Consider the following 24,914-nt stretch of genomic DNA (forward strand, 5'->3'; position numbering starts at 1 on the left):
ATAACCGACGCGCTGCGCAGGAGAGTTACGGGAGCCATCCCACTTATGCCGGCGTGAGGCACTCCGACAGCCCGAGGGATGATTACCTAGTCCCGCGCCTGTCGGCCGCCACTAGTGTCACTAAATAGCTAGCCACCACCACTACACCCAGGCCCCTCTGGGGCCCAGGCAGCGCTATCCTAGCAAGCAACCAAAGTGCCTCGCGGGAGAGTCACGGGAGCTATCATCCCACTTTTGCCGGCGTGCCGCACGGTGTTGGCGGGCGGAACGCTTCTTGCGACCACCTGCCGTCGCCCCGGGCTGCAACGAGATCATGCCCTCCGGGCCTTGGTCGTAGCAACCCAGCGGATATGTTTGCAAAGGAGGAGCTGTGCCGCAGCTCTAGCGCACCCGACCCCGCCGTGTACGAGCCTCGTGGCTCTAGCGGTGTGGTCGCCTCGTTCGCCATCGCGTTTGCGCCACGAACGTACCCCACCACGCAGACCTTGCAAGTGGTTACACCTCGCCTGCCTTACGCCAGCGTTGTCTCGCGAGGAACCACCGCTGCCTTCGGCAGCAGTCGATCTCGTACAAGCCCTGATCAACGCGGTGCGCGCACAACCGAGCATCAGGCCTAGCTCGCTCACTAGCCTCGGAATACCCGAGTACGGCGGTTACTCTGACCGCATGAGTGCTACGGAGTACCTAGAGGCGCTGCACCGCTATCGGGAGGCGTTGGGTATGGACGACAGCGTGATTATAGGACGGGTTCTGCCTATATCGCTGACCGCCCAGGCTGCACGGTGGTACCGGCTGGTGGGACGCGACGCTCGTACGATGGGCAAGTTTGAAGCGCTCTTTTGTAACGGATTCCTGGCCCCAGATTGCGAGCGCCGCATGTTGAACGAGCTAGAGATGCGAACTCAACAACGAGATGAGTCTTTGCTCGAATATGTCAGGGCAATGCAGGAGTTGTTTTTGCTTGCAAAAGCCCATGGCGTCTGAGGCGGAAAAGGTTGAGAGGGAGATGAGAGAAGCCCACCCAACTTTTGCAGCTTACCTTCGAGGCAGTCAGTTTGCCAACCTCAATGAACTGGCCAGCGAAGCAAAACGCATCCAAGCCGATATTCTTGCTCCTCGCAGCTACCGCCCGCCTCCCCCAGCCCACGCCACGCTGGAGTCAAGGTGCACATGGCAGGGTGCGTCCCCACCGCCCATGCCGCGTACCGCGGCAACAGCAGCGTACGCGGAGAGCACAGAAATAGAGCCGCGCAATGTGTCGGAGCACGCGCTCGACTTGTACTCGAACGCCATGCGGGTGCGTTCTGAAGCCCAGCAAGGCATGCTGCGGCACGGCTACGGCCAGGGACAAACCGCGCATGAAGAACCCAACAGCTACGATCGTGTGGAAAGCCTGAGGGGACCGGACGCGCAGCGCGACAGTCAGGGAGCAGTAGCGCACTCGGAACCCAACCGCTACGCCCGTGTAAAAGCCAAGGGAACCCGCCAGCGTTGCGCGGACAGCGGCCTCGGGCTGCGCAGTCGCATCGCGGCATCGTCTGCTACAAGTGCTGCGCAACGGGCCACAATGCCCGCGCTTGCACCGCTCCCTGCCCGGCACCGGAAAGGCAGCGCGATTCAGGAAACGCCAACCGCCGTCGGTGAGCACTTCGTCGCTGACGGCTATGGCTACATTAGGTGGTGAGCCTGAGCCCCTAATCCCGATGGCGTGCTGGGTGAAACGCCCCAACGCACTGGCGCCTTTCATTGCCCTTACGATCGCTGGTCGAAAGTTTGCGGCGTTGTTGGACAGCGGAGCGTCTGCTACGCTGTTCGGCGATGATGTCCTCGCTCATTTGCACCAGAAAGCTATTCAATTACGAGCTTGCGACATCACTTTCCACCTCGCGTGTGGGAAAGCCAACTCGGGCGGCTCGGTGAGGCTGGTGGTCCGATGGGAGAAACGAGTGCGACGCCACAGACTCGTACATCTCCCGGGCCTTACTGTGCCTGTAATTCTCGGCCATGATTTTCTGGCTCGTAGAGGCATTGTGATTGACATTGCGAGCGGAGGGTGTAGGCAAGGCGTTCATGCAGCCCTGCTCCCGTTTGCAAAGCTGGCCGGGGTATCGGAAGTGCACGCGGCAAACGCGCAACGCTGCCGGAGACGCTTTGCACTCCGGAGGCGATGTGAGCGGGCAGGGAAGCCATGTCACCCATCCGCGCAGCCGCCGCCGCGACGGTAGCTCGACGAGCGCGCCCTGCGCTTCCGGGAGCTCACGCGGGCGCTCACCGCATCTCGCGGTGCCCCACGCACCCTCCCATTGCGCAACGCGACAAAGGGAGCCCCGAAAGGACGGCTGCCACCTCGCACCGAATCCCGGGCAACCCCCCCCCCCCCCCCCCCCCTCCCCCAAACCGCCCATACCGACAGTGTGCCCTGCCTACAATTCCGGTACGGCGTTCAGCAGGGAAGAGTTCCTGGAGGTGAGCAGAACTATCTATCCGTTTTGTAAATAGCCTGTACATAATGGGGATATATTGTTTTCTGTTGTTGTTTTTGTTGGGCTCAGGGAAGAGCCGTGCTCTGCGATGGAGCGAAGTGGCGCGGCCACCCGGCGCCCGGTAACAGCTGGTATTGCTGTCGGCACCAAGTTGTAAATATTTGGTGAATCCGAATCATTGACAGGCCAGGAAGAGCCTCAAGTCTGAGAAGGGGGGCGGTGCGGCCGCCGAGGCGTCCGCTAACAGCTGGCATTACTGTCGGTGCCGAGCCCAAAGCAGTTCGTATTGCTTCAGGCACGTTTATTTGTTTGTTTGATTGTTTCGCTTTGTTCGTTTTTTGGTAGTTCCTTTTTTTTTTTTTTTTTTGTGGGGGATACGTTTCTGTTCAACCCGCAATCCAAAATCTACCAAAAAATTTGTTGCACTGCGTGTTCCACGATCACAGTGGGGCAGAGAGTTAGTATGGACGTGGGTAGCTTGCGAGTTAAGGGGAAAACCATCTCACTACGCTACTCTACACGTGTACGAAAGAGGCAGGGGGTGGCACCGTAGCCACTGCCGGAAAAGGAGAGAAATATTTGCCTGATTGCCTGTTTGGACGAGTTTGGACTGTCTTCTCCACTTGAACGGGGAGTATATAGTAGTCATGAAGTTGGTGTCTTGAAGTTGGTGTCTTCAGTTTTTTGTGCACTTGTGTTTTTCCATGGGGACATTTGAAGTGCAATTATGAGGACTACGTATTGTGTGACTTTATCTCAAAGTGTGTGCTTAGCGGGTTGGACTAGGAGACATTTTTCGTGGAAAAATGCTTAAGTAGGGGGATCGCATTGGCAAAAAGGATCAGCACGAGACGAAAAAACGTACACAAATTGACGACAACAAAGAAGACGCAAGGCACGCGGCGCGAAGGCCATCGACACCGGCTACGGCGCCGAAGGCTCGCGACCACGGCACGAGCTTGCGCCTGCGACCAGCCAATGGGAAGCGGCCAGCAAGAGCAGCGGGTGGCAGAGGCGATCCAGAGAAGAACACCGAGAGTGAAGAGAGACCGGAACGCTGGCAGCCGGGCGCCCTGACCCGGGCCACGTCCAAGAGGTCCTGCACAACGAAACGCCTGACGCCCTCTCCCGCAAGCAAGTTGTCTCGTCGGACATCGGCAGCGACGTTCCAAGAGAGCTGCGTCGGCTCTTCAGCGACGGGAGCTCGGAGCGCGTTGCCCTACCTCCAGCCACGAGAAGTCACGCCCTGACTGTGCTACCGGGAAGTGAGGTGCGGTGGACCATTTTCGGTGACAAACCACGTACTTTCACTACTTTTGTTTGAACTGTAACGTTTTGCCAACAGTTAGCCACGCTCACCTTTTGTTATTCCCTCATCACTGTATCTGTTTCTGTTGTGCTTATTTTGGGTGGTTTGGAGCAATAGAACTTAGTCTCGTCGAAAGTTTTTCTTTCTCTTATTATTATTGTCCCGAACCTGACAGAAGGAGGCCTCTGACCCCTTCAAGGTTGTTATCCTGCGCAGTCTGCGAAGAGCGGTTTCTGAGCTATTTCCACGACTCGCGGGTGGCCGGTCACGAGTGGGGCCAAAGGCTTACATTTTAAGTTCTGCCACTCCGTGATTTGGCTTGATAACCTCGAATGTAGTGTGTGATACCGGTGGTGGCCTTCTGCTCCGAGCACACGAAATTCGGAGTTATCTAACACGAAATTCGGAGTTATCTAAACGCTGCACCAGTGTTAGGGTTCCTTTTTTTTTCCCTAGCCTGGCCCAAGCACCCTGTTTCGCTTTCCCACTTGGAAAGCAGCAGCAGGGAAGTTGGGCGTGGTTTTGCTGTTACTCCCGACTTGTTTCTGCAGCCTATCCCTCCTGGCATTTGTCCCCGGTCTGGTCATGTCGCCCGCAGCCACACCACACGCGACCGGTTCCAGCAGCCGCTGGTGCCTACCATTGCTGGCAGCCCGTCCGTAGGCCGCAGCCCGCTTGACGCGGTTCAGCGGAGATTGAGATGCGGCCTTCTGAACAGGCACACCTGGCGCCTCTCCGAGGAACCTGCCACGGGCGTTTCACAACTGGCAGCACCCTAGCACTCCAAAAGCTGCTCTTCTGGGCTGGTCCCTTGCGGGCCCGGCCTGCACACTGTCGGGGTCCGACCCCGTGTCGACTGGCTCTTCTTGTGCCCTCATGACCATGGCGGCCGTCCCTGCGGCGGACGCTGCTGGCCTTGCCGGACGATTGACTGGCTTAAGAGGCCCCTCCTGTCTGAGGAGACGTCGGCCGGCCTGCGGCCCCGGCCTGTTGTTTACATCTGTTGCCCTGGCCGGGTGCTCCTGGGCTGCCCTACCTCCAGTGACTACAAAGATGCGCTGGACTAAAGGTGTGTCGTGGACTGTGCGTGTGGTGTGGTGCTGCTTCGAGACGGGAGAACTGTTACGGACTTTGCGGACCTTTGTTGACCGGGGGCGAGTGTTGCTAACTTTGGGGATGTGTTGTACTTTTGCTCGGCAGTGGTTGTCCAAGCGGTGCAGGCTCGGTCTTGAGGAGGGGGGGATTGTGGGGACCCTTGTTTCCCTACGCCTCGCCTGCACATGTTTTCGCGAGCTGGGAGTCGCCATTTTGGGCAGCCGGCGCTTCACGTCAGTCGTGACCTCTTCGTGACCCCGTGCGCGCGCCGAACCGGCTTGTCGCGAACGAGGGCGCGGGGAAGGAGGACCAGTTTGCCACCTTCCTTCGCACCACCCTCTCCCCGACCTGGGGGAAATCTCCTGTCCCCTCCGAGCTGACCTGCGGGACGAACGAGTGCTCCGCCGAGAAGTCAACTGGGCGATTTGGTCGGAATCGGCTGGCTCGGCAGTGCCTACGCCGAATGCCCCGATGACGGTAAACCCAGTTGGCTCCACGGACTCTGCCGAGAGATTCTGCCCTGATCGGTCGCATGGGATGCCTCCCCTGCTCCCGCGGCCGTGATGACGGATATCGAGGTCTGAGTCCCGCTGCTTGAGCGAGTGACAGGAGCCATTGTCTCCCCGCAAGCGATAGTCGTGTTGTCTGGTATATGCCCTGTATCTGCCAGGCAATAAAGCCTCACTTTGGATTGCCAGAGCCTGTCTACCGCCTGTGAGTACCCGAACCCCTGCGTGAGTCTTCGGATTCCACAGGGCTAGTGTACGGCGCATAGCGTTCTCTAGCGAAGCTAGCCGGGGTCCTCTGCTATCCCGTACGTTAGCCCACAGTCCCAAGCACAGTTCGGCCACTAAAATAATTGAAGGTTTCTACCAACGACTAGCAGCCCGCTAGCGTTTTTGCATGCGGAGCTGTCGCAGCGAACAGGTCCCTCCAAGGCCAGGTGGCGCAGAAACGGCAGTTACTCAGCCACCGCTTTACGAAACTGCACGGTATCTCCAGGGCAATCTTTGACTCCACTATCAGCCCCTTTCACGTAAACTGATTTCCAACTGGTCCTGCTCTGGTGGGCGGTGACGAGTTTTAGCTGCTGCAGTGTGCTGCACAGTGGGCTCCTTGTCGACCGTGGAGGCAGATGACGCGGTCGCGCGCGCAGCGGTTTATCTGCTTGCAGAGGCGCTCCGTGTTTGAAGCATTATGCAGATCTTGCTAATGACACGCTCTATCTCCAAAATCAACTAAGCTCTTGTGACGGATGGCGTTTGTCGACATTTATTTCTGCAAACATAGGCTGTGCTGGAGTGTCACTGGCATAAACGACCGCCTGAACAGCCATAATGTGCACCACCGTCTTCTGATTGGCTGCCGCATTTAAGAAAACCCACGAATAGCGGTGCTATAGTCTTCAGTGACAGCTGCATCATTGTGGCTACGTCGTCCCCATTAAGCTACATCATATGGGCTCTTGAATGGCGGTGAGAATTCACACTGTAAGCAAAGGAAAGAAAGAAGGATCTTGCTTATTCGGAGGGCTCCTGCCCTATGCAGAGGCGTCATATTTGGTATGCAGTTAAATCTCGGTACAACGAACACCGCATCAATGAACTTTTCAGATTAACAAACATTTAAAGGGACCCTGCAACACTTTGCGAAGTGCAAGTCAACCTGCGCGACGTTTAGCTTGCACTGCCAGGAATGCCTGAGCCAAATATTACATGTGCACGTGAAGCGGTGAGCGTGCAAATTGCTGTGAAAGACTCAGAAAACCAACCACACACTCTTCAATTTTCCTCGTTATGCATCCCTGGCATGACCTGAACGACGTCATTGCGGCCATGGCTGTCCTACTGGCTGTCAGTGGTCAACTTCGCGGCTTATTTCTTGCATTTCCTGTGATCCACAGTTGTCAGCGCTGTGTACCAACCTCTTCTATGCCTGAACCTGTACGCGCAGTTTTGGCATTTCTTTTGTCAAGTGACGAACACAATACTCCTTTTTTAACGAGACCACTCTACAACAACCATGTATTGCTTTAAAAACGCCCTACCAGCCTGAGCGCGTGCTTGTGAGCAGGCAGTCGTGCCTGTTTTTTTTTTTTTTTTTTTTTTTTTTTTTGTCGCACCAGACCAGAAATAGACCCTCCACGTTGCAGAGAAGAGAAAACTCTTCTTGCGTTCGCGATGCGGAAGGTGCGCTTGCTTAGCAGAACAACAAGCTGGTAGGGCGGCTCGCTATCGTGAGATGTTAGAGACAGGAAAAGGGTGGCTGCTTATCTGCATGCAATTCTATTCACAACAGCTTACATTCTACTTGCAACAACAGTGGGGTGTCACTATCTTCAGAGGTGTGCCGAGGGCAAGGGCTGTTGTGGTTATCACGCGAGTGCAAGTGGAGCACGCCAACTAAAGGTTGCCTATTTCTTTTATTTTCTGTGCGTGTCTAAGTTAGAGGAGAGAAGGGAGCGTGGACTGCGTCGGACAGGTGAACCATGTTGTTTTCTTTTCTGCGACCCTAAAACAATGCCCCAGCTGCACCACTCAATCAGTCGACTATAAGCAGTATTGTGTTCTGAGCAACCGCTGTTGTAAAAGAAGTTCCCCGATTTGCACGCATCCGGGCATTATCATCGGTATGTAAATAGAATTCATTGTATATACCCTCTGCACGTCCCAGCCCTTTGTCTTCTGGTTTTCCACAACATTGGTGCCGAAACCCGGGAGCAGTTTTGGGAGCAGTTTGAGGCAACTATCGACAAGAACCCGACATTGAGCGTAACAGAAATTTCACTACTTCAGGAATTACCTTTCCGGAGAGGCTGCATCAGCAATTGCCAATTTAGAGACAACAGAAGCATGTTATAAGGATGCCATCAAGATGGTTCGCTCTAGGTTTGGAGATCCGTTCCGCATAGAACAGGAGCATCTCTACCGTCTACGATCCCTAACTGCTGTCCGATCCTCCGACGTGGCTGGGTTACGCCGACTCTACGATACCCTCCAGAGCCACGTTCGAGGTTTGACGGAATTGAAAGTGCCCACTTCATCATACGTCGCAATGCTTATGGACATACTGCTTCGGAATCTTCCTCCCGACATTGTTCAGTACCATCGACGTTGTGCTGAAACTTCAACATCAACTTCTGGGGAGTGTGCTCAAACAGCTGATACGAGACTGCAAGATCTCATGGAATTCATTCGTATCGAGGTCGAAAGCCATGAGAAACCACCTGGAAACTGGTAGGTACACATATTTTCTGATGCGAGTCCTCAAGCCTATGGCGCCGTGGTGTACCTTCGTTTTTTGAGCACCACCACATCAGCAGAGACTATGTTCTTGTTTTCGAAGTCGAGGTAACACCAATCTGAAAGTTGACAGTGCCCAAACTCGAACTTACGGGAACTCTCGTAGCCGCAAGAATGGGTGAATACCTGAACAAGAAGGTCTTCTATGGCACCACACCCATTTGGTACTGGACGGATTCGTCAATCTTGTTGGGATGGATAACTGGTAACAAAAGGCTGGAACCATTTGTCGCTAACTGAGTTTCCGAAATTCGTCGAACGACTGATCCCTCACAATGGAGACTCTGTCCTGGATCAAATAACCCCGCTGATCTAATCACGCAAGGTTGTTCGGCTGAAGAGCTCCTCGGAAACCAACTGTGGTAGAAAGGTCCTGACTGGCTGAGATTGATTACGAATGCATGGCCCGAGAATATTCTCAGCGTTCACCCTGACTATTCTATGCCAAACACTGGAGGAAGAAGGGGGCATGCTCACTATCATCATTAGTAAATTAAAGGAGGTGGAAGTGCGTTTCCAGTTCTGCCCTACCCTTGCGTCCTGGTTTCTTCTGGTTCACAACAACCGCGTTTTAAGCAGTATGCTTATGCATTGAGTTCTATGGGACGGTGGCCAGGAAAACCCATGTTATAAGCGGTTACGGTATAAACAGTCTACACTAATTTGGTTTATTCAATTTTCTGATTTTCATTACAACGACCTTTGAGAATAATGAGAAATTTGCCGCAGCCCCCTGAAGTTCGTTATACCGAGATTTCACTGTATATTGTTGTGAACATGTAATCTAGCAATTGCACGCTTGAAATCGCGACCTTGGGAAGCCTATTTACGGGCTCTTTAAGACCCAAACTTTGACGTCTCTGTAAACGTGGTTGGTGCGTGTAACATTCTTTCCCCCCCTCTGGCGGGTTACGTTGCGCTGCGCCGTTTGCATCCTGACCCTTTGCTTTTCCCCCGATCTTTGCCCACAGGCCTGCAGGACTACACCAAGTGCTTCCACTGTGACGGGGGCCTGTGCAACTGGGATGCCTCGGACGATCCGTGGGAGGAGCACGCCCGCTGGTTTCCCCGCTGCCAGTTTGTGCTGCTCAACAAGGGCGAGGCCTTCATTGAGCAGTGCTTGCAGAGGCACCGCTCGCACCTCAACTCGGTGAGAAACTTCTCTTTGCGCTTCGTCTCCTGTTGTGTGGGGAATGCAGCAAAGCATGCTCGTGCACCGCCCTGGCCCATTGTGCCGCTAGCGTAAAGAAAATCCTCAGCTGGATGTTAAAGACAAGTTCTGCGCACTGCAGGTGGCGGCGTCGACATCAACGGGGCCATCTTCGGACGAGGACGCGGGCATGTCGACGGAACTGGCAGCACTGATGCAGTCGGAGGATGTGCAGTTCTACCTGTCGCAGGGGGTGCCTGCGGAGACGCTGCGTGCCGCCCTGCTGAGGCATATGCGCGCACAGAATCGGGGCTTTGGCAGCCGCGACGAGCTGCTCCAGGTCCTCTCCGAGCTGCTGACCCTGCCCAGGCGAGTGGAGAGGGGCTAAGGGGAGCCCTTGCATGGGTGGGGGGTGCCTCTCTGACATGTTCACCCAACGCATCCCTGGAGAGCGTTATGAGGAAACGGGGTTTGTTTACGCCATGTGCGACCCTTGTTCTAGCGTGTGTATATTCGCCACTTTTTTCGGGCAAGTAGTTAGGAATTTTTAGCGTCGTCGCTGTAGAAATGCCCCTTGTAAGGACCGCAGCCCCAAAGTTTTTGGTTCAGTAATTAAAAAAAAAAAACTTTTCGGAAATTACTCCCGCACACGGGTTGCACCCCCGACTGCCATGGCACGTTGGACACGGCCGTGGTGGAGTGGTCAGTGATGTGCACGCAATATTTTTGGCCCAGAGGCTGAATAATCGTATCTCAGTGAGTCGTTGGCACAAAGGCCATTCACTCTGTCCATTTGTATTTGTTGAGGGCGTATTTTTTTATTTTTGTGCGTGCGTGTGCGTCCACTTAAGTGCTCGGTTGCAATGTTGTGGGATTACATTCAGACTTGGGGGGTGGGTAAGGGACCTGCTGGCTTTTTTCGCAGCCTACGCAAGTACAATAGATTAAAGTTGCACCGTGTGAGTAGCAATGATCATGGTAAAAAAAAAAAAACGGATGCGAGTCGAAACGAATGCTGATCAAAGAAACAATGTCTATACGGTTGTCTTTTGAAGCCTCGTTCCCGGGGCTTTCAGTGCAAATAGGCTGTCTTGCACTCTACTCACTGTCGCATCTCGCTTGCGCCCACAGGTCATCATCAGGTGAAAAGACTACCATAGAACAGTTGCCATCGAGTGGTGAAGCCACAACGCCACCAAAGCCTTCCTCACTTCCCGAGAAGCTCCTGGGTAAGGCACCACAAGCAAGCCGGCTACGAAAAACAACAATCACATGTGGCTGATGAAAGCTGTCATTTGTTAAGGAAAAGAAAGAAGGGGGGCAGATTTTCCTTTAGTTCTTTTATTTTATTTTAAATTGAAAAGTACACAGTAGCCCACGCTGTCATGGTAATGATGGGCAGCGTGTGCTGGTTGCACCAGGTGGGCATTTTTATCGGGTGCAGTTAGAAGTGTGTGTTGCTTTGAACTACTACATGTTACAATGCAGTATCGGGCCACCTAAGTTAGTTCTGGGAGGAAGTCTCGTGACATAAAATTAGCAGCAGGTGTGGGTCCCATTTAAAACAATTTTAAGGGGACAGACAACCGATTTTTGTCGCGTGTATGTTCTCTAGCTCATACGAAAGCCAGCATTTTATATAGCCCGATAACCACAAGCAATTTCTAAACAAACTGGCGGAAATCATTTTAATTTGGCAGCAAACTTCCTGAAATCGGAAGGGTGGCGGTTCGTAGTGTCGAAACTTGACACTACAATATGTGTCCCTGTCACGTGACCTGCAAACCTAGCAGCTACTGTAACTGCTGAAACGTTTATTTACGTATTGAAAACCTTTTAACACAAGTATTCGTACGAGGTTAAATTGCGTGTGTATTTCTAAACATTATTCTGAAATTTTTAAAGACACGCCGCCCGCCGTTGCTGGGTGCCTCTCAGCATGCCTCTCAGTGTGGATAACTGAGCCTCCATGCCCAGAATCAACGGCAGCGTTCAGTAAACAGATCCAGCGAAGGAGCTTTGGCGATTCTGCCTGAGTCAGGGGCCTTTGGTCTGCCAAAATATTTGATTTCAGTTTCCAAATACGCCAACGGCAGCTTAAAAAAAAAAAAAAGAAAAGAAACGTCGCGCCCGGGGAGAATCGAACTTCCCGCCTCCACAACGTGAAGCCAGATTCTACCGATCGTCTATCCCAACAGATGGCGCATTAGTGCAAAATGGACCCTTGCATTAAAAAAACACATAAAGGAACAAAAAAGCCTGCGATTAAAACTTTTTTAGCTGGGAACAAGTTTTTAAATATCGTTTTTTATTTCGCATATAGATAAAAGTATGTTGCTGAGCTACTCTATGTCATGGTTGCCAGCATTAGTTTTGGGAGGGACACATACGGCTCGTAGATAAAAAAATTCGATTTAAAAAGTTCTAGGGCGTTATCAGCAAAACTGTTTCTCGTCAAGGTGCTTTAAGTGATGCCCTTTCATTTGGGATAGAGAATATACAGTTAAACCTCGTTATAACGAGACTGGCTATAACGAAATAATGGATATAACGAGCAAATCGTAATTCCCCTTGAAAGTCCCCATAGAAACCAATGTATTTAAAACCTCGTTTTAACGAGGTAAAATTTCCCCGTTACGGGATATAACGAACAAATTTCGTTGAGAAATCAAATTTTGAGCTAATTTTACAACAGTGCGCAACGCGGATTTGAGACAGTGCGTGACGCGGCAACTGTATTAGCAGTTCAAAACTCCCGCCACGCGCGTGAAGCTGGCTGGTGCGCCATGCGGACGCCGCGGACGCTGCGCCCGCGAAGCCCCCCCTCCCTCCTCTCGCTGCGCACGCCATGCAGGGGGCCCTTCGATTTACAGTGTCGGACTCACCGCGGGCTCCCCGAGAAGCAGTCCGACGTTCTATTTTTCCCACGTATCCCTATGGCTTCGGGGAATCCGCGGACTATCCGCGGTGAGCCCGAGAAGAACCCCAATGCACACGGCGCGCGCGGTTGCGTCGCCTTCCTCCCCCGCCCCTCCTCCCCTGCTCGTATCGCCGACGTCGCTGCGTAGTTGTGTGTGCGTGGGTTTTGGCAGTCTTCAGCCTTATCTTTTATCGTACCGCCGGCGTGATTCCAACTGCGCGACTGCGACAGGCGGGAAGCGAAAGACTTTCACGCTTGAACAGAAGACGGCTATAAAAGCCGTCGCATCGGGCGCGAAGGAAGCTAACGTGCACTCCGTGGTAAGGTGGCAAGAGGCTTTGACGTGTGGACGAGTACGCTGTCCACCATCGTGAGCAACCGAGATTCCATCGTCAGCGCTGTTGCACATGGCTTGAAAAGAAGCGCTAAGGACGGCGTTGGAGGGACTAGATGCGCTGGACGTGCTGCGTCGCTACTTCGGCGCGCACGAGTGCGGCGAAGATAGCGTGAACGTAGCGGCCGCAGCTGAGGGAGCCATCGCTCGCATCAGGAACGTGCATTAATGTCCAATTACGGACTTCGTAGCCAAGTCTGTTTGAAATACGAGTTTTGGACTGCAATAAAGTAGGTTCGTGACTTTTCCTTTTTACCTCCGGAATGTGTTTATTTTACTGACTATCGCCGTGCAGCAAGATGCTATTTCGTCCGCTTTTGGTTTTAGGTAACTACAAGCATAATATTTGCAGTAAATGTCGGCTACGGCTATAACGAAATATTGGCTATAACGAGCAAATCGCGGCGCCCCTTCAATTTCGTTATACCGAGGTTTAACTGTATACTCGACAAAAATCGGTTGTCTGTCCCTTTAACTCTTTCGCTACCGCCGGAAAATTGACTAATTTTAGGGGTCCAAGAAAACATTTCTTTTCCTGCTAAAAAATTGGTAAGGCAGTAATTGCAGGCACACAAAATGCAGATTATTTAACGGCCTTTCCAATAACAGCAGTTTTTCAAAGGTTTTTATATATCATAGTTGTAAAAAAAATATCAAAATCAAAATTTCTGTCAAGTTGTCGAAAAAAATGACAAAAAAGGACTTGTGTTTATCAAACCACCGGTAGTAGAAAAAAATTAGAATATATATTTTGTAGGGAAACATTTCAAAAGCACGCCCTAGAAAAAAATGTCGACTTTCGCGGAACAGTTTGTCAGATATAAAAAAAAATATGTTAGCATGCACGGTGGTAGTGTCATGCGGTGAAGCCCAACCTCCAATTCAAAATGTGCAATTTCGGGTGGTTTCCTGGAATAAACCTGGTGGTTTGTCATTATCAGAGGCACCAATTTGCCCCCACATAACGTAAAAACATCATGTCAATGGCTGACTTTTCATTTACAGCGAGCACAATATTTGGGACTAGCACGCGATGCGGAAAAAAAACATGCATGAAGTTGAAAACGGCACGCCGTCGCTGATGCTTGTTGTCGTTCACGGTCAGTTATCTCTCAAAACATAAAGCTGAGCTTTATTATCATCTTCTTACTCGCAATTGTAGCCTTGCTCGCAAAAATGAGGTACGATGAGCTAGAATCGTGCCCTCCGATCTTTGGCCGAGTAGCAGTTGCGCGATGAAAAAGATCAGCACAACGAGCCTCCTCTATTGCAGCGCCACCTAACATTTTTCAAATGAAACAGTACAAAAACTTCTCGGAGACTCCGTCCGAATAGACAGTTCAACTAAGTAGCAACATTAGACACCCGGATATACCCTCGCATGGAAACGAAACTGGAAGTCGAACAGCTGGCAGTGTAAGGCCAGTTTGAAGCGCTGTCCTCGGCGGAACAGATATCTGGCGACTGGGTGTGATCTTTTGACTTGCATCTGAAGTTCTTATCGCAGAAATCGGGTTAGGGTTCGGTGAAATCAGGAGCAGCATGCTTTGCTCGAGGATCAGTCGCGGACGCTCAAGGTGCAATGGCAGGTAGCCTTGAAGTTGGGTAACTGTGTAGTAGCGCTAAATATGAATTTCGCGATGCAGAAACGAAACCGAAACTGTTGTAAACTGTTTGCGAATGGTCCTGGGGTAAGTAGAACTACCACAGTACTTAGAACAACGTGCGCAAAGGCAATAAAACTGCCTAAAATCATAAAGTAGCTTTGCAACCAGGCACTGCTTGACATTTTCAGACGACTTCTGGAATTATTACTGTCAGAGCGTGAACCGGACGATTGAAAATCGTTTGCTAGTTCCCCATTCACGCCCTGATAGCAAAAAACAAGCGCTGGTGCAGAGTAATTACGAGTTGCACGCATTCTTCGTTGGTAGCAGTGACGCGCGATGACCACGCCCCTTTTCCACACCCAGGTGGTTCGAAAGCGTGTCAGAAATTCTGTTTCCGTAGCAAAAATGAAAACAAAACTGATTTTGAAAGGCCATTTTCTGATCTAACTCCGAACAGCTCTACTTGTTCGAGAAACGCGTGGAACGCTATGATAAGGTGCTCCCAAAAGTATCGATCAAATTGATCGATTTTGATAGGCGCGGTAGTGAAAGAGTTAAGGGGAGATGCTACTTAAAAGCACTTTTCCCTCGCTTTTGTAGTAACATCTTTGAAACTTCTGCCACAAATTCATTTTTTCAGTGGTGGCTCAGTGGCTAAGGTGTTGTGTTGCTGAGCACGAGGACACGGGTTCGATTCCCGGATGCGGCGGCCACTTTTCTGATGGAGGCGAAAAGCAAAAACTCCCGTGTGTACGAGATTTCGGCGCACGTTAAAGATCCCCAGGTGGTAAAAATAAATCCGGAGCCGTCCACTACGGTGTGCTTCATCGCCTGCGTTGCGTCAGCGTGTTAAACCGTACAATCAATGGACTATTTTTAACTTGCGGCAACGTGATCTAGGTGTAATGTAATGCTGGTCACTGCTGGCTTTTTTCGCAGCCTACGCAAGTACAATAGATTAAAGTTGCACCGTGGGAGTAGCAATGATCAGTTGGGGCTTGCGAACATCAAAGCGTTGTGCTTAGTGTTGTTTGCATGAGGCAGCCACAAATGGTGCCAGCTTTCACAGTCAATCATTTCACAATCAGTCTGTTGGTTGTGTGGGGTTATTACGTAGATTTGGATCCAGACTTAAAAGGCCAACTGCACTCAAATTTCACCTCGACCAAATTTATTTTTAATTTGTAGCAAGTACGAGAGGTAGCCCCGTAAAACGCCTCGTTAATAAGTAAGAAGCAGTTAAAAAAGCTCCTGCCGGCGGTTCGCGTAAACAGCCATGATGTGCATGTGACGATCCAGCCGACTGGGGGCTTCTTCCTCTGGCCAGCCATGCAGCTGGAGAACCGGTCGAGCTCTGCTGCTACGAACGCTTCACCCGTTTGCTGCCCCGCGCGCGCATAAAGCTTGCGCGCAGGCTTGCTTCCGAGCTGGTGGCCGTCCGGCCGCTCGCTGGGTGGGTGCAACGTCACTTCAAGGGTCGCGCTCTTCTCGATTTCGGTTTCAAAATCGCTGATTTTTGCTGGCCGCTTGCGGCGTTGACGCGCGTATTTCTGCTGTTGTATTTTGCATCTTGCCTTCTGTTTGAGCAGGAAGTAGTGTTTTCAAGATGTCGAAATTTGGAGTGCAGTTGGCCTTTTAAGTGGGAGCTCTGGCAAGAAACTCCCGGAATTTGTTGTAGTAGTAACCCAATTCAAAGTCCCTTGTTAACGGAGACATTGCCCGTTCTGCGCAGGAGTGGGCAAGGTGGCCACGAAAAGCACGACGTCCCTTCCGGCGGAGCCCAGCACGGAGCTGGCCCTGGAGAACCTGCGCCTGAAGGAGCAGCGCCTGTGCAAGGTGTGTCTGGACGCCGAGGTGGGCGTGGTGTTCCTGCCCTGCGGCCACCTGGCCGCCTGCCCCGCCTGCGCCTCGGCGCTCACCACGTGCCCCATCTGCCGCTCCGACATCGCCGGCACTGTGCGGACATTCCTCGCCTGATTAGGCCGCCAAACAAGAGGAGGCGGCTGCGTTCATGTGAAGGGCCCGGCACGAAGGTGGCAAAGTGGGGGGGAACCAAAGCGGGGTACTAATTCGGCACTCGTGCGGCAGATTGACCAATCCCGGGGTAAGGCCAAGTGCTATCGTGTTCTCTGCTGTCAAAGCGCGGGGGTGGACCATTGTGACTGCTCCATGTGAGGCGCTTGAGTGGAATACTTGAGGCTAGCTTTCTAACATTCAGCCAACACAGCCCCCCCAATTCAGTAATTCACACATGTTGCTCGCCACGGTCATTTCTTGCCGCTTAATTCCTTTTTTTTTTTTAATTTACCATTTTACCAAAATTCAAAATTTGCTCAAAAAAGTGACCTCTGCCTTTTCCTTTCCCCGTCGTTCTTCGTGCCTCGCAACGCAGGTCTGGAACACCTGGCGGCCAAACACGTGTTGCTCACGCTATTATCTAGGAGGCTTGCCTTAGCAAAGTTGCACTTTTCAGTCACTAGTGAGGAGGCAATGCAAGCACCTTTATGTTGAAGTCGCTGGTGCGTCACTCCTTAGTTCGTTGGCTCCCAGATGTTGTATCCTGTAAGGCAGTAGTTTTTTTTTTTTTTTTCGACGCAGCAAGAAATACCTTCAAAAGAAAAATGAAAAGTGGAGCAGATCTAAATAACAGCATTCAAAAGAAAAACTATGGAATAACATTTTCTGGAGCCTTTTTTTTTTTTTTTTTTCAGCGTTTCTGAAAACTTGTCGCAATTAAGTTATCGATATCTGGTTGGAAGCCTGGCGGGTCTTTGACTCTCACGAATAAAATCACACAGTTGAATGGAAATTACATCACAACAGGTGTGACTAGGCTTTTTTTAATTTGTTGGTTGGAGGTGGCTGGTCTTTGACTCTCACGAATAAAATCACACAGTTGAATGGAAATTACATCACAACAGGTGTGACTAGGCTTTTTTTAATTTGTTGGTTGGAGGTGTCAGGAACAAGCTCGCACCATGTTGCACATCTTCAAGTGAGCTTTTGAAACGATGCTCGATTCTGTTTTCTCTACTAGTCAGTGTCGCCTGCATAACAAATGGAATTCGGCATTCCATTACACATTCTTAGTAATCAATTTCCCCTCAAATGGTGATCACAGGATTGCTCTGGGTTTGGCAAAGTTTTCTTGCCCCTGAAAACAGACATTGTAAAAAATAGTTTGAATTGAACAGACTGTAAAAAGAGTTTGAACTGAACAGACTCGGTAAAATAGTTTGAACTGAACAGACTGTAAAATAGTTCGAATTGAAGACTTGTAAAAAATAGTTTGAATTGAACAGAATTTGTAAAAATAGTTCGAATTGAACAGAATTTGTAAAAATAGTTCGAATTGAACAGACTGTAAAAAATAGTTTGAATTGAACAGGCTTTGTAAAAAATAGCTTGAACCTGTTAAACATGCAGGGCATCGCAGAAATGTATATATAAGGGTAGCGATTACCCGCTGCTAAAGACAACACAATAAATACCGCAGAGGTGGGCTTCCTGTTACTTGTGGAGACTGTTCCTTTCATCAAGAACAAGCTATTCTCCAAAAGTGTGGTGTAATGAAAAATTTAATAAACGAGGACTCGACAGACTGGAGAAAAAAAAGCTGGCGCTCAGACTACCATCGGTCCTCTATCTTGGCACTTTTTATTACACTGACACCCTACCAACTCGTCCATGCTTGTCCCTCCAAGCTTGGGGTGGCTTTCCTTGTGTTCGTTGGCACTTGCCTGCGTGGCTGGCCTATGCTTGTACTATTGCTTAAGCAGTGTCGTAAATATCGGATGTGTGAACATCGAAGCGGTAGATTACCTGTATAGCCAGAACACTGTATTATGTGCAGGTGTAGGTGGCAAAGCACTATTTTTTAGAGCCTAATGCACGATCTATCAATATCGTTCATGTCACTAAACACTGGTTGTAGATATTTTATGCTAGTGGTGCTGCAGCTTTTGTCATTGTTCATTGATGTGAATGCTTCGAGGAACGTCACCTCATCAGTGTTAGTTTCGTCGTCGTCTCTTTGTGCCCTTGTCTGAGTTTGTTTGCGGGATGCGTGGAAGGTGTAAACATTGCCCAAGATGACTTCTGCTGTGGAGGTCGTGTCGCTTAAAGAAAGAATCGGTGGCATGAAGCGAAAATCCAAATTGGTCAATAGGGTGACTTCATCCTTGCTTCGTGCCTTGGGATGCTCGTGCACAACTTTTAATGGTTATTTGAGTTGATGAGCTGGGGCAGAAAGAAGGCATGGTTTAATATTAGCCTCGCACGAATGCCCAGATTGTGACGTTTGCAGGGCAAAAACAAGCTCATTTTCAGCTCCATTTCCCAGTCTCATCACATGGCTTGTTTTTGTGGCACGTGAGGCCTTTCATCCCCCATTCACTGTTGAGAAGGGGTCGCCTTGCTCCTGCTTTCTTCGCCATCTGCATCTCATTGATATTTCGGCCACACTTGTGTACGATACTTTGGCACAGTTGTGGTTATTTGCTGTGTACAACCGCTGTACCATACCGAAACAGATGTCCGTAACAACGCGCCCTTGTTCTCGTGTTTGTTTCTTCAGCATCGAGGACAACCAGTAATGTTGTTTGGTGCGCATCAATGCAAACTTCTTGTTTTTGACTACTAAATGCCGGATTTTTATGCTATGTAACTATACGAGGTTAGAAGTATTTTGGTTATCGTGCGCGTGTATCCTCATGGTGTTTCCGTTACTCCTTGATTGACTTTTCAGAGAAGCCCTTGTTTTTGGAACTTCTCTGTAAGGTTGGCGCCGGAATGAACGGAAATGAGATTTAGCACAGAAAAGACAAGGGTAGGACAGGACAGTAGCGCGTGTCCTGTCCGCTCGCCGTCCCTGTCTTCTCTGTGCTAAATCTTATTTCCATAATATGAGCCAGCTCGCCCAACTTACTGTGTCTTGCCGCGTATTTTTGTTTCTCTCTTTAAGTTAATATTAGTCAAGTAGCATGGCTTCCAACAAAAGTAGTTTTTTCTTTTCTCACAAAGTTGCGCAAAAAGAATTGGCGCTAATGCTCCTTCAGTCTGTGAGGTGTTAGTTTAAGCATCCATAATGAACCATTGCAGCAAACCTGCTTCTTCACTTACAGCAGAGTCAAAAGTGGAATGTAGAGACTGGCGTCGGAAGCTTTGTCTGTGTATTGTACTTGTGTACACAACGGTTAGCTGTTCACTGCTTTTTGGGTTGCTAATTGGTGCACTTTCCACAGGCTGGTCCTCCAATGTTAAACACACAGGTCACTGGTGTATTCGGGCCACCCTGCTAGCTTTGGCAGCAGTGTGTAACTGCATTGGCCTTAGTGCTACAGTTGAACCTCCATATAACGAACCTCGATTTAACGAAATTTGCGATGTAACAAATTTTTTCAAGTTTTCTATCAAAATTTTTGCTAAATCCATGTATTATTATCTCGATTTTACAAAGTAATTTCGTGCGGCGCTTTCGATTTAATGAAGTCATGGCGAGAAAAGAAGAACGAAATTCCGGTCGAGGCACGTTTTATTTTGTCTGTCAGAGCCTACATTGAAGACATTCAGCAGTCACACTAACTCTTAAAATGCTAAAATGGAAGAAAAGCGGTGAATTATGCGGTTGACAACAATTAAAAGCGATGAAAGCTGCTCAAAAACCGCTAGCGGTTATGGACGGTTCAATAGTGCAGCCACAATTTTGACGTCTCCATCGTTGCCTATGCCCGCGCCCTCTATGCTTAGGCTGCCGAAGCCTACTGTAAGTGTTTTGTACTACGCGTCCTTGCTCACGGTGTGCTGCTCTAGGTTGTGCTCGCTGATAACCACATTAATATTTTGTTCGTCCATCATTAGATGAGTCTTATAAGCAGCATGAGCACTCCAAGGGAAAGAAAAGTGTTCCGAACTAGAGCCTGAGGAAGTGTAGCACTGAACGGACGAAAAGAGGCGTAACTTCATACCAGCACCTCGCCGGGGTGAAGTTCATGGGGCATGGACGCGGGTTCAGTTGACTAACAGCGGAGTTTACTAGTCTGCGTTGCGGAAAAACACCGGTTTTACGACGACACGAACTACTGTCGGCTACCCGAATTCCATCGAGTGTTGAAGCTCTTAATTCACGCAATTTTCGCGGCCAGTTTTAGTATAAATTCCGCTTTAAGTGGAGACGTAACTACATATCAGTTGTTTCTGAGCGTTGGGCAAGGTTTTGAAACCTGAAAAACTGGTTTAAATTAACTGTAAAATCGAAACCTCGATTTTACGAAATTCTCGATTTAACGAAATTTTCGCCCGCAAGTACGACTTCGTTATATCGAGGTTTAACTGTATTTGCACCGTCATGTCATTTTTGCGTTGCTCAGAATGGCAGCAAAGTAAGCATGCCTTTCGTGGTGGGGACAAACAACTTCCAAGTGCTGCACCTTTCTAACTTTGGCTGATACTGTTGTCGGAATTAAATAAAGATTACGAGAACACCATTGTCCTGTTGGTGCTCTTGATCACGGTGAAAGATTCCATGTCGCATTTGTCAATATAGTGAGGCAAGAATTGCTAGCCCAACAACATGGTGGGTTTCGTTTCGTGCTTTTCAATTGTGGCTCGTGACTTAGTGCATGCACCAGCAAGCCCCAACTTGCTCTAATTATAAGAAAAATAAATAACTGGGGAAAACTTTGGTTCTAAAAATAGACCATGAATTTTCAGGTGGAAGTGTGGCATTTATTTTGGTACAGCCCACCACGGGCTGTTAGAAGAGACAAAGAACGCTACAAGGACTGACTTGCAGAGTACAGCATTCATCACTGTCTCTCTCTCTCCCTTGCTTCCTTTTTGCTTTAACAGTGCTTGTATGAATGCAAATAAGTACTGTCACAGGGGAAAGTATTAGATGCTAACATCTTATATTTTGTTAGCCAGATGCTTACATTGCAAAGCATATGTACTAGTCAACCAAGAGTTTTTGTGCATTACAACACCGCGCTAGACAACTGGAACTGCAAGTGAAAGATGCACATTTGCCAACAATTTTCTAACAAGGCTTTCGGGCAATGTTTTTGGGTGATAGAAGAATGCAACGCTGTCTGAAAGGAAGATGACTCAGTAGAAATAAGTATCTGTACTTGCCGGTAGCAAGTTCCACTCCTGTATCGATAAAGTAAGAGGGAGTTCTGGTACTTTTTGATTCTTGGAAAAATTCTTAGTTTGCACATGATCAGATCGGGAAGAAGTGTGATGGTCTGGCAAAATATTGGATGACCTAAAAGATGACTCCGAGTAGTAAAGGGAGTGAAAAAACAAGCAGAATTTTCTTAGGGTATCTATACTAGGCAGATCAAAAAAATGCTCGAGACGCTCTACATCAGATTAGTGTTTTATAGTAAATGGAATCCTAGGAAAAAAGTGCTTCATAGACTGTCTTGGGAATTGGAAGCACTTCTCATAATGTTTTTCAACCAATGAGAAATGATTGGTTTGTAGTTATAATCCATCCCAGATATTCTAGGTTAAAAACAAATTTTAATGGTAGATAAACTATTACAAGAGAGACTAAGACACCGGTTACAGAGATCTAAAAATGGTTTGGTTGGCGTATGTTTGCCATGTTGGCAACATGCATACAAAAGAGAGACTGTTACTAAAGGCTTTTTTGAGTTGCTAGAGTAAATCCTTCACTATTTATGAGGCATGATAGAAGAGGGGCCTCATATGATGGACCTTGTGGAAAACTGCCCTAAAGATGAAGCTTGGGCTTGCATCCAAGAGACTGCAGAGGTTCCCGAGGGAGAGCAACTTAATTGTGTGCCCGGTATGAGGTCGAGGGAAAAAGGAAGAGGTTGGACATCCTCCTCGGTCTTCTTCCCCTTTTTAGGCGGCAGCCAGGAGTCCTTGGACCCCGGCGGCGTCTTTGGCCATCTGGACGAGTTGGACTTGCACTTCGGGATCGGAGCTGAGCAGCAGCGCAGTCTCCTACTGCTCAACGGTTCTAGTGTTTAACAAAAGGGTGTCTTTTCTGATAGACCTGTTTACTGTTAATGGGGCGCACGACAAAAGCATGTGCTGGAGGTCCGCTCTGCCTCTACACATTTTGCATTCAGCTGTGTACAACCTTGGGTAACAGCGACTACAGGGTTAGGGAATGTGTTGGTCAGGAGCAAACACCAAGTCACCTGGCTAAGGTGTGCTCCTGAGCCCAAGGACGCGACGGCCACTTTTCTGATGAGGCGAAAAGCGAAAAAACACTTGTGTTGGAGATTTCGGGGCACGTTAAAAATACACAGGTGGCCAAAACTAATCCAGAGCCCACACTACAGCGCGCCTTATTGCCTGTGCAGCGTCAGCGCATTAAACCCCATAATCAAACGCGAAGCCACCGATTTCCACTTAGTTCTGTGTGGTGCAGGGTATTTGGCCCTTTAAAGACTAATAATCTAGCATGTCCCCATATTGTATATCCCCATTCGGTTCAGTAAAGCTTTTACAATACACTTCCTTAATCCGTATCGGGGAACAAAAACAGCACTGATGCAGAATTGCTTGGGCAGAGACATACGAAGTGGTTATGCGCTATTCTCTTGTGGGCCCTGTCATCCTCATGATGACTCAAGTATCACATCATCATTGCACAGCTGCAAATGTGATTATTGTGGCCGCTTTGTGCAGCTAGCTGGCTACACGGAAGAGGGCAAATATTTGCAGAAGTGGCTTAAGTGCCGTGCAGCTGGTTACCCGCAGGGTGTCACATATCCTCCATGTGGCTAAGGCGCCATGCTGCTGATTACTCGCGAGAGATAAATACCCGCCGCAGCGGCAATAGGGTGCCGTGCAGCTAGTTACGAGGGGAAATATGCGCAGTGATCGAGGTTAGCGGGAGGGCAAATAGTCGCCATAGTTGCGAAGCACCATGCAGCTGGTTACTCCCGAGTAGAGCCACTCGTCTGATTTGTGACACTACTCGCGAGGAGCAAATGTGCACCAGCTGACTGGCAAGGGTGTAGGTATCTGCCACGGTGGCCAGGGCGTCATGCTTGTTACTCTTGGGGAATAAATACCAGCCGCAATGGCCGAACAGCCACGCATCTGAAACATCTGCCACATTGACCAAGTGCCATGCAGCTGTTTACTCGCGAGGGGCAAATATCCGCCACAGTGACCAAGCTGCCATGCAGCTAATTACTCGTGAGGGGCAAATATCCGCCACAGTGACCAAGTGCCATGCAGCTGTTTACTCGCGAGGGGCAAATATCCGCCACAGTGACCAAGCTGCCATGCAACTGATTACTCGCGAGGGGAAAACATCCGCCACAGTGACCTAAGGTCCGTGCAGCTGATTACTCGCGATGGGCAAATATGACCAAGGTGCCATGCAGCTTATTACTCGCGAGGGGCAAATATCCACCACAGTGACCAAGGTGTCGTGCAGCTTACTCACGAGGAGCAAATATCCGCCAAGGTGCCGTGCAGCTGATTACTCGCGAGGAGCAAATGTCCGCCAAAGTGACCAAGGTGCCATGCAGCTGATTACTCGTGAGGGGGAAATATCCGCCAAAGTGACCAAGGTGCCTTGCAGCTGATTACTCGGAAGGGGCAAATCAGCCAGTGATCAAGGTGCCATGCAGCTGATTACTCGCGAGGGGCAAATATCCGCCAGTGACCAAGATGCTGTGCAGCTGTTTACTCGGGAGAGGCAAACATCCGCCACATTGACCAAGGTGCCATGCAGCTGATTACTTGCGAGGGGCAAATACCGCCACTGACCAAAGTACCGTGCAGCTGATTACTTCCGACAAAATTATCCGCCACAGTGACTAAGGTGCTGTCCAGCTTACTACTCGCGAGGGCAAATATCCGCCAGTGACCAAGATGCTGTGCAGCTGTTTACTCGGGAGGGGCAAACATCCGCCACATTGACCAAGGTGCCATGCAGCTGATTACTCGTGAGGGGCAAATATCCGCCACAGTGACCAAGGTGCCATGCAGCTGTTTACTCGCGAGGGGCAAATATCCACCAAGGTGCCTTGCAGCTGATTACTCAGAAGGGGCAAATCAGCCAGTGATCAAGGTCCCATGCAGCTGATTATTCGCGAGGGGCAAATATCCACCCAGTGACCCATTGCCGTGCAGCTGATTACTCGCGAGGGGTAAACGTCCGCCGCATTGACCAAGGTGCGTGCAGCTGATTACTCATGAGGGGCGAATAAAAATCTACCACAGTGACCAAGGTGTCATGCAGCTTACTCGCGAGGGGCGAATTTTCGCCACAGTGATTAAGGTGCCTTGCAGCTGATTACTCGCGAGGGGCAAATATCCGCCAGTGACCAAGCTACCATGCAACTGATTACTCGCGAGGGGAAAATATCCTCCACAGTGACCAAGGTGCCATGCAGCTGATTACTCGCGAGGGGCAAATATCCGCCACAGTAACCAAGGTACTATGCAACTGATTACTCGCGAGGGGCAAATATCCGCCAGTGACCAAGGTGCCGTGCAGCTAATTACTCGCGAGCGATAAATACCCGCCGCAGCGGCAATAGGGTGCCGTGCAGCTAGTTACGAGGGGAAATATGCGCAGTGATCGAGGTTCGCAGGAGGGCAAATAGTCGCCACAGTTGCGAAGCACCATGCAGCTGGTTACTCCCGAGTAGAG

At 49.9% G+C, this 24,914-nt stretch overlaps 1 protein-coding gene across 7 annotated transcripts in view; it reads left to right on the top strand.

The window, feature by feature from the left end:
• Window positions 1–20,748, top strand: part of LOC144152973 (putative inhibitor of apoptosis) — a 53,935-nt gene extending 33,187 nt beyond the window's left edge. For all 7 annotated transcript variants that reach the window (XM_077684577.1, XM_077684583.1, XM_077684580.1 and 4 more), the window contains exons 6-10: window positions 9,161–9,339; window positions 9,482–9,708; window positions 10,471–10,568; window positions 15,996–17,086; window positions 17,185–20,748. In XM_077684577.1, the coding sequence (XP_077540703.1) occupies window positions 9,161–9,339; window positions 9,482–9,708; window positions 10,471–10,568; window positions 15,996–16,240 (749 nt within the window). In that variant the 3' untranslated portion in view covers window positions 16,241–17,086; window positions 17,185–20,748. The remainder of the gene's footprint in view (window positions 1–9,160; window positions 9,340–9,481; window positions 9,709–10,470; window positions 10,569–15,995; window positions 17,087–17,184) is intronic.
• The last annotated feature ends 4,166 nt before the right edge of the window (window positions 20,749–24,914 follow it).

This window comes from Haemaphysalis longicornis, unplaced genomic scaffold (genome assembly GCF_048455015.1).
Source record: "Haemaphysalis longicornis isolate Haplotype H1 unplaced genomic scaffold, Haemaphysalis longicornis Haplotype H1 scaffold_9, whole genome shotgun sequence".
NCBI classification, from domain to species: domain Eukaryota; kingdom Metazoa; phylum Arthropoda; class Arachnida; order Ixodida; family Ixodidae; genus Haemaphysalis; species Haemaphysalis longicornis.